The sequence below is a fragment of the Haliotis asinina genome, chromosome 8, assembly GCF_037392515.1.
Source record: "Haliotis asinina isolate JCU_RB_2024 chromosome 8, JCU_Hal_asi_v2, whole genome shotgun sequence".
Classification (NCBI taxonomy): Eukaryota; Metazoa; Mollusca; class Gastropoda; order Lepetellida; family Haliotidae; genus Haliotis; species Haliotis asinina.
This window is the reverse complement of record NC_090287.1, coordinates 15,286,038-15,303,034: the sequence shown is the minus strand read 5'-3', so window position 1 is coordinate 15,303,034 and position 16,997 is coordinate 15,286,038. Positions and strand designations below refer to the sequence as shown.

Below are 16,997 nucleotides of genomic sequence, written 5' to 3'. Positions count from 1 at the left end.
CGACCAGCGTCATGAAGCTAGAATATGGCTAAGTTCAGTATCATAATGATTCAAAACCATCCATTCACAATTAGACGTGAAAGTAGGTGGGACATTATGTATACGTAGGATTCTCATTTTAATGCCTCGTTTTCCAGATCAGCTTTGGTCACCGATGTCTTCTGTACGCAGACGTCACCTACAATGTCACCGTCACGCCTAGATACCGGTATTTTAGAGTTCATTTCCCATCTGACGCCTCCGTCTGTGACTACAACATCATCATCGCTGTCGCCTTCTCTCTCATCTACGCCAGCGTCGCAGCAGGCGGCTACGTGTTCTTGTATTTTAAACAGAAGAAAAACAAAGAGTAAGTAGTCTCAGGTGACAGGGGTGACGTTAACGTCACAGTAATCAACTTGAATGTTGCCGTCATCTACTCCATATGGGTAAGGTGATAAACTGAGTGAGAGTATTGCTTTCATTATTGGTTGATACCCAGGTAAGCAATGTTCCAGCAATATCACGGCGGTGGGGTGTAGAAATGTGCTTCTTGTGTGTTATGTAGCGGGCTGCAATTAATGTGATTTTGGATCGTATCTATCGGTAAAGGTTAGGGCCAGTGTATGGTCAGTAACCCATGCTGCTCGTAATCTGCAGTACCTTATCATCTGGTTATGTTCTTCTGTTCAGGGTGGACATCGCCCGACTGTGGTTTCTGGTCCACTGTGCCAGCGAGGTGGCCGTCTTGGTGCTGGTTCTGGTATCCGCCTGTACCATCAGCGCAGGATTCAGCCACGTGTGTCAGCAGCTCATGACGGCAAATGCCCACGGCATAAACTTAGCCAGGTGAGTTCAGTATCTCTGTACCTTCCACTCACCCACATCTCCCCTACTGTTACTTGTATAAGTATTTAACTACTGGTACTACCATTCTGCTACTAACATCGCTATGACTCTGTCGCAACCTGTCTCACAGAAACACCAGCCCATCCTTGCTTCAAATGCCAGCGCTCTAAGGGAAACAAGTCAACATTTTCCGCGGGTTTCTGAAACTCTCATTTCAATGGCCCGTTTTCATATACTTGAAATTGTTTTTATCGCAGTTGTTGCAATCTAGCTCTGTTGTTACTTCAGTGTTAGGTAACATTACCTCTATCATGGAGTTGACGTCCTGTGACGTGACAGAGTCCGATGGTCGTGTTTTTAAAGACGAGATTATTAATTTTGGATTGTCAGCGCCAACCGTGAGGGTTTCACCAACGTGATCATCTAACGCCGCATCACTTCCGGCTCACTTCATCCATAAAGATGACCCAGCATGGTGTAACTTAAACTTTGCCCAAATCGACATTGAGATTAGGTCACTTGTTTATTTCAACTTTTCAACTTTCAAAAAATTATGACACGTCAATCATTCAAGTGTTGTTTTTTTTATCACGATACAGTTGTTCCGACGCCCAGTCATTCCAATCCTGGCGAGGTTACGACGGCAGTAACTTCCACGTGTGTTTAAGTATAGCAACAGTAAGTATCTCTAATTAAGCATTATTTACCTTTATTTCTCCTCAAAACTCGAATTTTGAAATAAGAAGAGCAAAAGAGTACTTCGACCGACATTAAGACGATATCCCACAAAGAAAATTCTTCAGTCACACAGTCCAGAGCTTCAATAATCTCCGTATTCATACGTTGTCCCAGCAAGGGACAGGTCGCCATAGCGACCACCATATGGATTGATATACACATGCCGTATACATGCTACTCCGGGTATCATTCGCGGTTATTACTTTTCATACTACATATACAACCACGGAAGATCCGGTCTTCAGTAACCAAACTTGTCGTAAGAGACGAGTAACTTGATCGGATGGTCAGACTCGCAGACTTGCTTCACCATAATGGAATCATGGTTCATTGCTATTGAGCCTATTCAAAAGCGATGTCAACAATGACAATCGTAAGTCTGTTATTTGAATTACGATCATCGGAGCGCTAACATCGCTTTGTGCACGTGGACCCAGAACAAACCGACCCGAAGTGCGTATGTGCGTCCGTGCGTGTGTAACTGAATACTTCATGGTCCTGTTTCAGGTCGGCAGTTGGTTCTCATTCGTGTTCTGGCTTCTGCAGACCCTGTTTGGTGGCTGGAAGTTATGGCGACTGAACATGATCTATTTCCCTGACCAACTGAAGATATGCTGCAAGTCCACATGAACTGTCATCACGATATATTTATTGAAATTAATAACGCTTACACCAGGTATATAAAACATACCCAGATATATAGAGCCCAAACATGACAGTCAGCAGTGACCATCGCTGTGTGGCTGTTCCTCGCATTTAGGTGGCTCCGTGGGTAGGGTGTTTAATTGTCAGACCAAGGGTCTGGGTTCCAGTTCCACATTGTTACAGTAATTGCTGTTATTTGTTAGTGCTTGTTATGTGGCTGTACTATAGCTACAATTGGTGTTATCTGTACACATTTCAATATGTTTTACCATGTTATGTCTTCATTTATGTATTTGTATCACAGTATAGTTAAAACAAGTGATGCCCGTTTCCCTCTGAAAGCATCATTTGAGGTGGCTTGAGAAACACGTGTTATAGGAAACAGCCCGATACAAGTGACTGACTTGTACTTGATACAAAATACCCAACGAATTTACCCAGGACCTACGATTATCACAATTCCCGTACATTAACACTGGCTACGGTTGTCTTGGCGCTAATATCGTATCGTGGAACGGGGACCAGTAAGCATAAGTCATCGCCTCTCTTTCACAAATGACTTTTGCTCTTGTATATGACGATTGAGGGTCCCTGGGCTGGCGTAACAATTAAAGCGTCCGCTCATCACACTGAAAACCCGGGTTCGATTCCCCACATGGGTACAATGTATGAAACCTGGTGTCCCCCGCCGTGATATTGCTGGAATATTGCTGCATGGGCGATTGTTAGCATGACATCCTTACTGTCTATAGACTGAAGGATGACCGATCTAGCCAGTCGCGCAACTGACACTGCTTCAAGAAGCACATCCAGTCCCCTATTAGGTCCATGTCTGTCTTTCCTGACAAGCTAGCCGACTCGGTCAGGTCCGACAATTTCGTACTCACCCGATTGTATCAGATCTTTGTACCACAAACACATTGCCTAAAAAAAAATGAAACGATTAAGTCTTTTGGCAGCATGAAACGTGTAAATGCTCTGACATTAAAGTCGAATCTCCCATATTGAAGTCGATGAAAAAATAGAACTATCGCTCGCTTGTAAGGAACCTAAAGAGGACGGATCAGCCTGATGCTGAAGGTCCTGTCTTTGGGGGATCGGACTGGTTGACTGAAACGGCAGGAGGTTGATAACACGAAGGGAATTGCTAAATATCGTTCCAGAGAGGATAGAATGGTCACTTGACTGAGGTGTATTAGATTCGGAAGGAGGGTTTATTAGGTGTAACCAGAGTAGTGGTATGTGATACGATATACAGCTGATTCTTATACTTGAAACTAAAGTTCTATATCAACCACGCCACAAAACTCGTTATGCAAATGATCTCACGTAAAGTCAACAAACCACACCTAAACATCTACACCTTTAGCTAACACAGATTCCGGTATAGTGGAAGAACAGTACACATATGGTCGAAACCATACGTCATGATGGACAAAGTGTAGTCAAAGAAAGTGGTATCTATTTAATAGATGAAAGCATTGTCCATTTTAACTTCATCGACTACGCTGAAAATACACGGACTAAATATGTTGTATGTAATCTATTCCACCTAATATTTAAAGGTGAGATGAAATAATGCAAATATTTCTAATTAACAGGGATGTCACATGTCAACCCATCTACCACACAAAAGTTGATGATCCCTTCTTTCATACAGAAATATACTGGTCGTGGTGATGACATTCCTTGATTGCGATACCTTTCAGTCAAACAGTAACGATCGAGTTCACGGTTCCTCAGTTCCATAACGAAACTAAAATGAATCACCAAAAATGATGCTCCGCTAGAAGTAAAGCAAGCGCATGCGCAAAAGGTTTTCTCAAAGGCACTTCTAATTATTTATGTGTTTCTAAGAAACGTCTCCTCACTGGAATTACAAATGCTTAACTCCATCTCTCTCATATCTGAATAATCTCTGCTCATAGCAAATTCTCCTCTGAAATGTTCGTCTCTTTTTTTTAATCCATAAACAAATGAACTGTCCACTCCTCACAGTTCAATAACTCCTGATATAAAAAATATTGAAAAATGCTGAAAAATACATTCCACCAAGACAGTGAAACTGGTCGTAGTAGAAACATCATATTTAACACTCAGAAGCACACCAGTGCTAAAACTCAACTATCCCACTGAAATGTTTATTCAGCTTGTCTTCTTCGGGGAATGAATTCTTTTACCTACACAGAGATCTCTGTGTCATATACATGCACATCAAAGATTCTTTTCCAGTGGATGGAATCCTTCACCTACACGTAAGTCTTTTCATTATATACATCAAACTTTCTCTATGCTAAAATACAATGTAATTGTTTCAAAAGGAGAAATGCAGTGACAGTGTGTTCTTGATCCAACTGTGACTTAAACAGATGTCTGAATAACTTGAGCGACGTGTAACAGAATTTCTCCTCGATGGTGATAGGAATTTAACCCAATACATATGTGAGGAACAACAAACAATTTGTCATCTATAAATACATTGCGTCTGTGCGCAATTAATACCGAAGAAAACATACTGAGGGGGAAAAGTAAGGGATTGCATGAAAGCACAAATGTTCCCTTATTTGTTTCCAGGTTTCCTCACAAGGCACGTGGAGAAACCTAGGATAAAAATATAGGAATACTTTTACTTTACTGCATGTGATCCCTTAGCTTTTTCCTCATTATATTTCGAATGAGATATTAAAAACAAAAACTTTTGGATATCTCGGCAGAAGAAAGTAGTCTAAAAATTACGTATGTATGTTCCGACGCATAAATCAAATTGGGAAAGTGGAGTAAAAGGAATCCTGGAGACAAAACCATGTGGACAAAGCGTTTTACAGCTGAAAATTGCAGACGTTGGGGCGTATAAAAGGTTTTGGTATAAAGTGTGAAGCATTACAGCACGGAAACATATCTTTACCATGGACAACAACGATATAAAGAGGCTTTTTCCAAGTATTTAGGATTAAGAAACACGCCCGATTTTGGTGATATTTTTTATGCTGTCTGCCGCATGTGCATACGTGTACAGTTATAGACAGAATATCGGACATCGAATTAAAATTAAAATCTTTAGTACAGAAAACCGGTGACGTAATCACAGACAATGACGTCACATTGATGTATTGGTCTGGTCGACTATGCCGAGTGCTCGAGCGTGATGACTTTTCCATAACTTCAAATCATTGCTCGAAGAACTGAAACCCAAAACCGGCATCTGTTCCGTATAGCGCACGAGACGTTGCCAAACGCTCTTGACATGTTTGCAATGACGTTCTTTGCTTTTCGTGCAGGTGTCATGACGATATGATGATGCGTCGTCATATTCTCGTTGTCGGACTGTGGTGGTGTTGGCGTTGTAACGGAGAACATCGTCATTTTCTAATGTGTCTTGTCCGCAATGCCGAAGATCGATGTACTAGCAATTTTTAAACTTCATAAAGGTGATTTTCTACCGAGGCTACCAAAGAATCTGTTCTGCGCTTTTACCCTCTTTGCTCTTCTTGTACGTCAAAAGTCTTCATTAGGAAAACTTTAAGGCTCATTTTAATGTAAATATTTTCGTCCTGTCACTTGTAAATCACATATAGTGAGTATTGAAAAATCATTACTGAAATAAAAAAAGATTGTATGAAAAAACAACGAAAACAACTACTAATAGGTGTACCTTTACATTCTGTGGAACTCAAACATAAGAAGTGTTAATTTTTTCTGTCCTGTCACTCATAAATCACATGCACTGAATGTTAAAACTTCATCACTGAAAAGCAAAGTATGGAAAAAACAAAAAAACACACACAAAAATAAAACAAAACAAACTCATCCTTACCAAAGTAAGTCTCGACATGCCTAAACGTCTTCTTCTATGCGGCTCTCTTTCAAGCTTTCTCCTTTTATTAGTCTCCTCAATTTTGAACTGAATGGGTTTGTGTGTCTTTGATTTAAGTCGTTGTTTCATCCTGGTCGCCGTCAGTATCATCATCATCTGCAGAGCTACTGTCCTCGCACTCGGAATCTGTGACTTTTCCTACCTCTTTTTCTTCATCCTCCAACTTTCATTTCGACATTACCACACTCCTTCGTTTAAACGTTGCTGCTAAATAGACTTCTCCCATTTTCATAATTTCACATTTGTTCTGTCCACGTGGTCGTCTCTTTCTAAGATAAGAGTTTCTTGTTATCGTCATCATCATCGTTCTTCTACCATACCGGAATCTGTGTTTGCTAGTAGTTACGCCGCACTCAGCAATAGTCCGGGTACATGGCGGCGATCGGTAAATAATCGAGTCTGGACCATCGATCTGCGCAATTGGGAACCTATGACGTGTCAACGAGTGAGTCTGACCAGTTGATCCCGTTAGTTGCCTCTTTCGACAATCATGTGCATAAGGAGTTTTATGGTGGTTTATATAGAACGTACTTTTAAGTAAACAGTGTAAATCTCCTCACATGCCACTACTAACCAGCCAGACTGCACACACCAGGGAGATGCTGAAAGAACATGATAATCCTGGGCTATTTGTGTTCAGGCTGTTATGTATGTATAATGTCCGTCAAAGCCTTCATTGATGACATTTCATGGGACTGGCTATAAGCCATGTAGGTAATAACACGTGGAGATATATTTACAATTTAATAAACACCACATCTGATGTGAAACTTGTGTCATTATTGCCGACTGCAGTGAGGATACAGCCTTGATTCTGGGTATCGCAATCAACCAAGTACCCAGCCTGTAAATAATACAGTTTGGAACAGACAAACCACTGATCAATAGTATAAACATCGATCAACACATCTGTGGCACAATTACAAGTGTCAACCAAGTCAGCGTGCCTGACCACACGTTCCCCTGTTACTCTGGGAGACCCACCACAAACATTGTTGTGAAAGACTTACATGTGTATTAACATTATGTTTATTTACATCATAAACATATAATTAACATATTATAATTATAATTATGATATAATTAACATAACAAATGTCTGAAATGTACAGTACGTTTCTGCTTTGCTCAACGCACGCTAAACAATATTCCTGCTATATAACAGCGGTCTGTAAGTAGTGAGAATTAGTTTATTTTTACACCGCAATCAGCAATATTCCAGCTATATGGCGTGTAAATAATCGAGTCTAGAACAGATAAGCCAGTGATCAACAGCATGAGCATCGATCTGCGCAAGTGGGAATCGATGGCATGTATCAATCAAGTCAGCGAGCCTGACATCCGATCCCATTAGTCGCCTCTTACGACAAGCTTAGTCGCATTTCGGTTGGAATATAGTCGAGTCTGAACCATCAGTCGAGAGATTGGCATCATGGGACGCGAGCAACGGAACTGGGATATGCTGACCTTCATTAACCCACAGGCAAACTGTAGCGCAAATGGGTTGCGCAGCATAGAAAATTACCAGTCTTCTTACACGCGAGCGATGCGAGCAAAGGTTGGCAACGTACTTTCCTCGCTTCGGTTCGACAAATGTTTTTCATGTCAAAACAGAATATCGCCGGCATCAAAGGTATACATCCATTTCTTCACTGGGCCGTGCTCTTAGATCTCAACCCAGTGTTGAACAATTACTAGCGTGAAATATATTTATTCATCATTTTAAGAGCAACACTTGGTATATCAGACCGTTCTTCGTCCCCATTCCCCCTCCAGCGAAGTGAAAGAACAGGAGGGTATTATTCCATATGGAATACTGACAGTCACCTTCCCTGCTTCATTCACCCATTACGCCATAAGTGTGTTTATGTAAAATAAATGTTACGAAAATTCTAACAATTGAGACGACAGATAAGACAAATGAACTCCAACAGGTTCATGATAAAATTAGGATATGGTGTTTCTTTTTAATTTCTGCTTATTCTTGTTCCGTCACTCTATTCAACCGGAAGCTGTCAGGTCTAATGGAGGCGAAGAACGATTTGAATAGCACCAGTGGCGCTTAAAATATTGAATAAAACGTATTCTGTAGTAACTGGGTACATTAGAATAGTAATGAGTAAACATGGAGTAGGAAACCTGAGAGCATAGCAAAGTGAGCATATAGAAGTCTACCCTTGATGGAAGCGATATTGTATCTTCACATGCAAAACATTTTTGGGAAGTACGTTGCCAACCTCGCATATAAGAAGACCTGTCATATTCTCAACGCTACGCAACCCCATTTGTACTACACTTTGCCTGTGATTAACCACGCCACCGAGCCTGACCCCCTCCAGTTCCGTTAGTCGCCCCATAGGAACAAGCAGGAGAAGGTTGCCATGCTGGCAATGTGATAACCGAGGTTCAGCCTGCTTTGCTTGTTTGTTGTTGTTGTTTATCGCCGCACTCAGCAATTTTCCATCTAAATGACTGCGGTCTGTAAATAAATGAGTCTGAACCAGAAAATCCAGTGATGCACATCAATTTATTTAATTGGGATACGATGTGTGCCAACCAAGTCAGCGAGCCTGTCCACCCGATCCCGTTAGTCGCCTCTTATAATAAGCACGAGGTGCTGAAAACCAATTCTGACCCGGTTGCTGAAGTCAACACCGCCATGTTATTTGTCAACAGCAGCCGTGTAGAAGTAAAACAGCCAAGGTCGGGAGTACTAACTATTTGTTCAAGGTTCCGCTTGAATTGAAGAAGAAAACGAATATGTGACTAAAGCCCATTATATTTCAAACATGATGGTGTGGGAGTGATGTCATTGTGACTAAGTACCCCACTCACTGACCCGTCAACAGAGCGTATCCTGGATGAGAGATGATATGCTCGGTACAGCTGCACCCAACATCTGACGTCACCGGAGGATGTGGGAAAGTAGGGGATATACCAAGAGTGAAACAATACCCACATAATCTGAAAAAGAAATAACACCTGAATTGGATCTGTGACTGGACGAGAGAAAGGGGCCGTTTGAGTATGATATAATATGACAAAATCAATAATGATGAGAGTCTCGTGTTTTCAGAGCAAATGACGTATGTAAAGATTTTAATACTTCTCTCTAAAAAGCGTTTGAACATCGGCTAAGGGATCTGTCGCAATGGGTTTCCAACAGTTTGATATAAATTTTGATTGTTTGGTTTTTGTAAGATGCTGTACTTGGTTATTTTTCAGCTTGTTTATAAACACATCTGATCAGACAATCAAGTGACTGATACTACGAGCACTGATACGCGCCACGCATTCACCAAGCCTGACTACTGTTATCCATTGAGTCACACCCGACAAACAGAGATTGTTGGGAACCAACTCTACCTGTACACCAGGTTTTAATAAATTACGAACCCATAAGAACTCTTTTCTTTGGCCAACTAAACTACCCAACTGCCTGTTTACCAACACGTATTGACACAAACAATGACAAAGTGCTTACCTCTTGTCCCTTCGTTGACAGTGTCTTCTTCCTTTGTACCGGAATCTGGTCTCGGAACTGTATCCATCAAACCAGAATATCCTATCTTGTGGAACCTATTGACAGTCATCCTCCCCATCGTCTTGGTAACAACATTACCGTCGGGCCAAAGTACGCTGACCTGTTCAGGATATGACACACCCAGGCCGAAATGGGCAACAGGTTCCATTTGACAGAGATAACCTGATCCCCCGTCAATGACTCTGGTCAGCCGGGTGCTCTCCGTTAGCGTGACAGTTACCCTAGCACCCCGTGCCGGTGCCCCTGTTCTGGTGAGCGGCATTATCCGGATCCACCTGTTTCCTTCCCCGAGCTGCACGTGGTACAGCTCTAGAGGTTGTTCCATGCTTTCTCCGTGCGACACGAGCATCTCAAGACGACCGTCGCCGTCAAGATCAGCGACGGAGGCACCTGTAGAAGCACGTGTAAGGACGTTTCCGGTTAGTATGCTTCCAGTATGTTTTGACGGGGGCATATCGCTATAGGTTGCGTTGTGATCAAGACATATGTCCTTGAATGTGCAATATTCAGAATGAAGCATGTATTTAACACAAATAAATATACAATATTACGTATAACATACCTTAGAACAGTATCACAATTACGTAATCACGTCGAGGTGAAAAACATTAAAGTGTATACAAAAGTGACGCAGATTTTAAACACGTACTGAATTCAAACCCACAATCAGATGTAGTTTGATAAAGTCAATCTCAGCGCCTAAACGATTGGGCCATCTGAGCTTTTTCAAAGACAGTAAGTTGACGGTCAAAAGAAAGGATACACTTCGATTTGATCAAAGAAATTATCAGAACGTTTCTAAAATGAAAACAGTCGCGGAAACTCAGCAAACTTAGGCCTAAACAAACACAACGCTGTCTACCAAAAAAGAATTCATGATCATTTAATTACAAGTCTTGATTGTTTTATGTTAAACCTCAATCAAATATACCCGTTCATTTATATACAGAGTGGCACATCCACTTCTATCCCGGTATTTGTTCTTTCGAAACCGATTTTGAAACTTATGGAGAAAACCTGGTTGAGGCTCTTGTGTTCAAGTCATTTCACCCACCTGTGCCTCTCCCGTTCGGCTCAAGGGCATCGCCAACGTCAATCTTTTGAATGTCCACACCAGCCCCGTTAGGTGTGACCCTGTACAACAGGTTGGGGGTCAAGGCAAACTGGTAGTAGATGTTGTTGAGGAACACTTCGAGAACGCCATCATTGTCAAAGTCGGCAGTTATGAGGGTCCTGACTGAGGATGGCTTCGCAAATTCCCGGCTTGCGGCGTTCTATAAACAAGTGACATATAGCTGGTCGTAAGTGTCTTCGATGATTTATATATGGATCTCGGAATAATCCATCAACGGTACAGGGGCGGTGTGGTGGCCTAGTTTTTAAGGCGTTCGTTCGTCACACTGAAGACCCGGGTTCGATTCCCCACATCATATTGCTGGAATATTGCTAAAAGCGGCGTAAAACCATGCTATCTCACTCACTCAACCTTGCAGAACAGATGAAGGTAACACAGGGTACATAAATTCAAAACTTCAAGTCTATTACTGTTCACAAATTATTTCGTATATCATGTGGACACCATTTAACTTGCAAGACAATTTCCCGGGGTATGAGTGAGACATGCCCTTGGGGCAGGCGGAGTGGTTTGCGTCGTATCACGTAGGTTAGTCCGAAAAAAAGTAATACATTTGGTCTGGGGACAAACTTTTCATTTCCGCTTGTTCAATAATGTAATATTATGCGTGGATGACATATTTTCAAATTTTTATTTCTTTCTGTAATATCATGCAGTGCTCCTATATAAACCGGGACAGTGGGGTGGCCTAGTGATTAAAGCGTTCTTTTGTCACGCCGACGAAACAGGTTCGATTCCCCACATGGGTACAATTTGTGAAACCTAATACTGGTTTTCCACACCGCGATATTGCTGGAACATTGCTAAAAGTGACGTAAAACAAAACTCACTCACTGACAATCCTACCTGAAACCACACATCGTTGCTGTTTTTCCGCTGTAGATAAAGTCTGTTTGACCCTATCCAATTTCCATACACGATATCAAGAAGGCCGTCGTTGTTGAAATCTGCAAGTGCTACTCCACGGCCATTTTCGTTACGATCAGCAACACCTGATGGCAAGAATATTTCAAGAGATGTTAACATAGTCATACATATATAATGCACGTAGATATATGTGTGACGTAGCTGAATGGCTAGAATGGCTGACAGAGGTGTGGATTGGTTGGCCTACTGATCCAGACTGAGGTCTAACCTCCACGGTCTGCTGATCCAGATTGAGGTCTAACCTCCACGGCCTGCTGATCCAGACTGAGGTCTAACCTCCACGGTCTGCTGATCCAGACTGAGGTCTCACCTCCACGGCCTACTGAACCAGACTGAGGTCTAACCTCCACGGCCTATTGATCCAGACTGAGGTCTAACCTCCACTTCTATTTTGGTTCTGATTTTCAGAAACCCATCTGATCCACATTCAGACCAAACATCTTCTTGAAGGTTCCTAGATAAGGTCCCCAAACGAAGAACAGAAAGGACCTTGAAATCCAGAACCCCGTGAATGTATGTCTAAGATGATCACCTGTGATGCCGGCTATGTCCTGGTATGTCCCATGTCCTCTGTTCTTGAAGAGAGCATTGTCCCCTCGGTTGTTGACCTCTGGATTCCCCTCGTTTACAAAAAAGATGTCTGACAAACCATCATTGTCAAAGATCGGACCAACAACGATGCCCTGTCCACCTGTCACAAAGTGTGTGCATTGTTTTGAGTTATACATTATTACATTGTCCTGTACACCGCGAGGCTGGCATGATTGCACTTGTAACTGGACTGACAAAAATAATACACAAGTTGGGGAACTGCATGTATAAGTCTCCGGGAAAGTGTTCCATCAATTAATCTGTGAGCTGCAGTTTGTGGAGTTTTTACTAGAATGTGGAGAAAGCCAGTCCATGTAAACTTGGTCCCTGAATTATACGAAACACTTGTCTACTGAGAAGTGCAACGAATAGTACAGACTAAGATTACTTAGACTGTGGAGTAAGCTTGCACTATATCAGATCTGAAGAAAATGTCGTTCACCTATATAAATCTATTATCACAAAACACCCAGCGACAATGTACCGTCTGGAAAGTGTACTATTTTCGTAAAAGATAACAGCAACACTGATTGTCACATGTGAGTACTGACCAGTGCTGATGTTAATCCCTGCATCACCGCCCATGTTGCAGATGACCACACGGCCGGTAGCGACGTCGTTGTCAAGGCTTGACTCGTTCATCTCGATAAGGGCGAACTCTCCCTCACCCACTGATAAGAAAAGTTAATTAAGCTCAAAGCGGAACAGTATGTTGTCAGTATTTCAAGGTCAGTATTCGTAATGTACTTAGGAGTCCAAAGTTGCACAGACGTCACCTTTATAACTTCGGTGAAACCAACATTTACTACCGTGGTGTAACAGATATGTGCCGCTTTGCTGAAACCCATCTATAACACCTTGGTGAAACCTATCTTTACCTCTTAGGTGAAACCCAGTTTAGCTCTTTGGTGAAACCCCTCTTTAGCTCTTTGGTGAAACACATCATTACCTCTATCGTGAAACCTATCTTTAGCTCGTTGGTGAAACCCATCTTTACCACCGTGATGTAACAGACACATGCTGCTTTGGTGAAACCCATCTTTACTCTTTGGTAGTGGTAAAATACATCTTAACCGCTTGGTGGATCTCCTCTTTACTACTTTGGTGAACTACTTGCTGAAACCAACGATCACAGACATGGTGTTTACAAACCAACACCGATTTAGAACGGATTTTAGGTTCGAACCTTCATCAGTAAATCATGAAGTGGACCAAAGGATTCATTTTTTCTCACATGGGCTGTCGCGCCAATACTCACACCTGCTGTATGTCGCTAGAAGAAAGCCATATTTCCCCGTTCCCCTTCTGTCCACACAGGCCACAGATCGCCCCGCAAACATGTAGGACATACCCGAGTTTACCGAGTCACTAAACAGGTCTTCATAACTGTAACATACGAACATATCAGCTGGCATCAGAATAACACGCGTGTCCCACCAGACAATACTTGCTTGATTGGTGAAACTGTGATGTCAGTCATGGTTGGTGGCCCCAATGAACGACTGACATTGACACTAGTATAAACGTTGCAGCCATGAACAGCACTTATTTCATATTCGACAGACGTCTGTAGTGTGTCATCTCTACGTATTGCCTTAAAAGAAACACTAATTGGAAGATGTAGAATAATGTATGTACCGGCCATTCCTGAACTTGAAGAGCTTGTCCTTGTAACGCTTGGACCCCCAGTACTTATCGTTCGTGTTGAGGAAATATATCTCCTCTCTGCCGTCCGGGTCGCCGTCCAAGTCACAAGCAGCTACACCGATGGCATGGCCTTCGGAAAACGATAATGGGAGATGTTTCGAAGTGATTAAATCTATCAGAGTGTGGCAATGAACATGCAAACAATACAAACCAAATCACCCAAATCGGCTAATTCTTGGAATATTCAAATACTCTGTAGTTGAAACACTCACCGTCTTTGTCACTCAGATTGAAGAACCGGCTGTCAGTCTCAACCAAATTGATGTACTTCCGGGTGACGTGATTATACTTGAAGACCATATTTGGACCATTATATCTAAACAAAATATGCATTGGCATATGGTAGTTATATGTTACACGAGTGCTAAGACTGGTATGCCGTTAAAATCAAAGTTCAATCTTTATGTTCTTAAATTCCAGAACTGAAAGATGTTACCTAAGGCTATCTATCATTGATTGGCACACTGGCAAATTATAGTTTTTGTCAAACTGAGACGTGGATGTGCAGATAACCATAAAATCGAAACGGCAAAGAATTTAAACCTACTCTACGTAACCAAAGTCACAAAGGAAATCCGTCATATTTCACGGCGTGAATCCATCAGGGACGAGCGCTGTTATTATAGCATTACACGCATATGGGTATTTGTATAGCACTAGAGTGCATTCCATCTATATGCTTTAGATGTTTTTGTTTTTGTTTTGTTCTTTTTTTTAGTTTTTTTGTTGTTGTTTTCTATATTTTTTTGGGGGTGGGGTGGGGTGCTTGTTTAATTTTTGGGGGGTGGGGCGTGGGGCTGTAAGGAGTGCATTTGGGATACGATCACAGATATCGACGATTGCTACCATTTCAGCTACAATTTCAGTTACCCCGCAATAATCCACTCCATCTCTCCATCACCGTCGACGTCGCTAACGGCAATCCCGTAGTTGAGCTGGGTGGTGTCGTAGTCAGCGAACAGTTCTGGCGTCTTTCTGATGAACATAGGCTGTCTCTGAGTAGAACACAATAAGGCGGCAAGGAGCGGGTAACCAACCACTGTGAAGCAAATCTTCATCCTTCGTCAATAAAAGGTTATGTTATGATGTAACACTTGAATCACATCTTCATAATGATCATTTTGCCGTCAAGTTTGCGAAATATGTAACTGACTAAATTCTCAGTTTCTAGTACATCCAAACGTATTAATATAAATAACGTGTATGTAGGGTGATATGCTGATTGCTGTTGAATGCCGCAGTCAGCAATAGTCCAGCTATATGGCAACCATCTGTAAATAAAATCGAGTCTGGGACACTCAGTTCAGGAAATAACATCATGGGCATCGATCTAAGCAATCTAAGGACACACAAGAGCGATATACCAAAGCCTCATTTAGATTTGAAGGTCAGAACGTCCCTGGGCATTCTGGTTCAGCACAGATCTAGTACTAGAACTCTGTTGCACGCAACAGCCTCACCGCTACGACTGTTGTAGATCAGTGTTAAGGTATGGAATCCACGATCATCCTTGAGCACAGGTTGCTCTTAACAACGGTCCCATGATTCCGTCGTAATGGGGATTGGTTGACACACTGTCCTATCAAACCTACGTCTAGTGAACATGCACTCTGGAAAATGCCATATCGAAAGAGATATAAAATGAACGAAAACCCTACTGAAAATAATTGCAAACTAGCCATCACGGTAAGGTACGATATCAACAAAGATGGGCAACGTGAACTTCAACAACATAATGCTTTGTTGTTCACCTTCAAAACAACGTCATTTACAAACCATTATGTAATAAATTATAATCAACCTCTCCCCGTGTTAACATCTTTGAATAGAACATTTCCCCCTCTAATTAGCAAAACCATTAGCTAAAAAATATATGCACATTAATCAGAAACTACTGTTCTCACCTTCAGGAAACTCGTGCCACTGGCTCTTCTGGCCGGCTGTTGGCGACCCTGATCGCCTAGTATGATTGCTCCTGCCTTAATCAATACTGGCACTGTGTGACTTTACCTTGCATGATGAAAGTAGTGAAATATGTATGACTAACAGGACCAGTCCAGATCCGAAGTCGGTTCAACCAAAATCATCAATAAGTTTGCTCCTTGCTTTCGTTGAAAGTTTCGATTTTTTGTATTCTGAGTTATAAAGACCTCTGAGCCACAATTTGGTATGGTAGGCAAAATAGTTGATTACATTATTAAATATGAACGGAACCTGCATCAGTGATGATCCATTGCAATCAAATATAGATATGTACATGGTCGTCATGGCAGTGCCCTTGGATGATAACGGTAAAAATCGATGAGTAGTTGTGAGGGAGGGATGCATCTCTCTATGAGGCGTCTGAGCATCTTACGAAAGTGATATGAGTGTTGTTTGGTTCAGTTTGATCCGCGATTTTTTGTCTGACGTGGATAAGTGCTGTTTTTGAACGCGTGGACGCAGCTAATAGCTTTTATTGTAGATGGGAAAAACTGTCCACCTGAAACCCGTTGTTCCAGACCTTTTAGGCTGAGATGGTCGATTTTTCTTCATTACTTTCACTTTATTGTAGCTCTGATACGCAAAGTCCGTGACGTCAGTTCATCAAATGCCGCCGTCTGCTACACGTTACAAATTATGTGCAAGTAATCATCAAAGGTTGATTAACATCAAGATGAACAGTTCCTGAATATAATTCACACGTGTCTGTGACTATGCAGTGAGTGTCGGGTATGTTATGTCACTTTTTAGAAATATCACAACCTTTGACACCAGACATGACCTTCAGACACTTGAACAAACATGGGGTGTGGTCATGATGAACTATTGATCATAACAGCGGATCGATGAATAGAAAAAAAAGCAACCCAGATCATGGCACGGTTAAGGGGAGAAACTCGTGTATATTTGTCCTCGAAATTCAGATACATGTATATGCATGTCGTTCAGACGGTATCATAACGTTTTGAGCCTAGTATAAACCAGAGCTCTCTCCATATACCAGTGACTGAAATAATGTCGCAGGT

The 16,997-nt window shown here is 41.9% G+C and overlaps 2 protein-coding genes across 2 annotated transcripts in view; one reads left to right on the top strand and one right to left on the bottom strand.

The window, feature by feature from the left end:
• Window positions 1-6,018, top strand: part of LOC137293628 (transmembrane protein 179-like) — a 40,297-nt gene extending 34,279 nt beyond the window's left edge. The window contains exons 2-5 of the mRNA XM_067824288.1: window positions 138-349; window positions 673-828; window positions 1,428-1,506; window positions 2,074-6,018. Coding sequence (XP_067680389.1) covers window positions 138-349; window positions 673-828; window positions 1,428-1,506; window positions 2,074-2,196 — 570 coding nt within the window. The 3' untranslated portion in view covers window positions 2,197-6,018. The remainder of the gene's footprint in view (window positions 1-137; window positions 350-672; window positions 829-1,427; window positions 1,507-2,073) is intronic.
• Window positions 6,019-8,593: 2,575 nt separating this feature from the next.
• Window positions 8,594-15,942, bottom strand: LOC137294478 (cartilage acidic protein 1-like). The gene is made up of 11 exons (XM_067825502.1): window positions 15,894-15,942; window positions 14,860-15,048; window positions 14,202-14,305; window positions 13,921-14,059; window positions 13,541-13,668; window positions 12,834-12,953; window positions 12,224-12,382; window positions 11,611-11,756; window positions 10,684-10,903; window positions 9,570-10,019; window positions 8,594-9,049 (listed from the first exon to the last, which is right to left on the bottom strand). The coding sequence occupies exons 2-11, from the start codon at window positions 15,045-15,047 to the stop codon at window positions 8,991-8,993; spliced, it is 1,713 nt and encodes a 570-aa protein (XP_067681603.1). The 5' UTR covers window position 15,048; window positions 15,894-15,942; the 3' UTR covers window positions 8,594-8,990.
• Between the last annotated feature and the right edge of the window lie 1,055 nt (window positions 15,943-16,997).

Coding starts and splice junctions, on each gene's coding strand:
- LOC137294478 (XM_067825502.1), bottom strand. CDS start 15,047: ATGAAGATTTGCTTCACAGTGGTTGGTTACCCGCTCCTTGCCGCCTTA. Junction 13,669..13,920: donor TTCAAGTTCAGGAATGGCCG/GTACATACATTA, acceptor CGTATGTTACAG/TTATGAAGACCTGTTTAGTG. Junction 10,020..10,683: donor GCCGAACGGGAGAGGCACAG/GTGGGTGAAATG, acceptor GTGCTTCTACAG/GTGCCTCCGTCGCTGATCTT.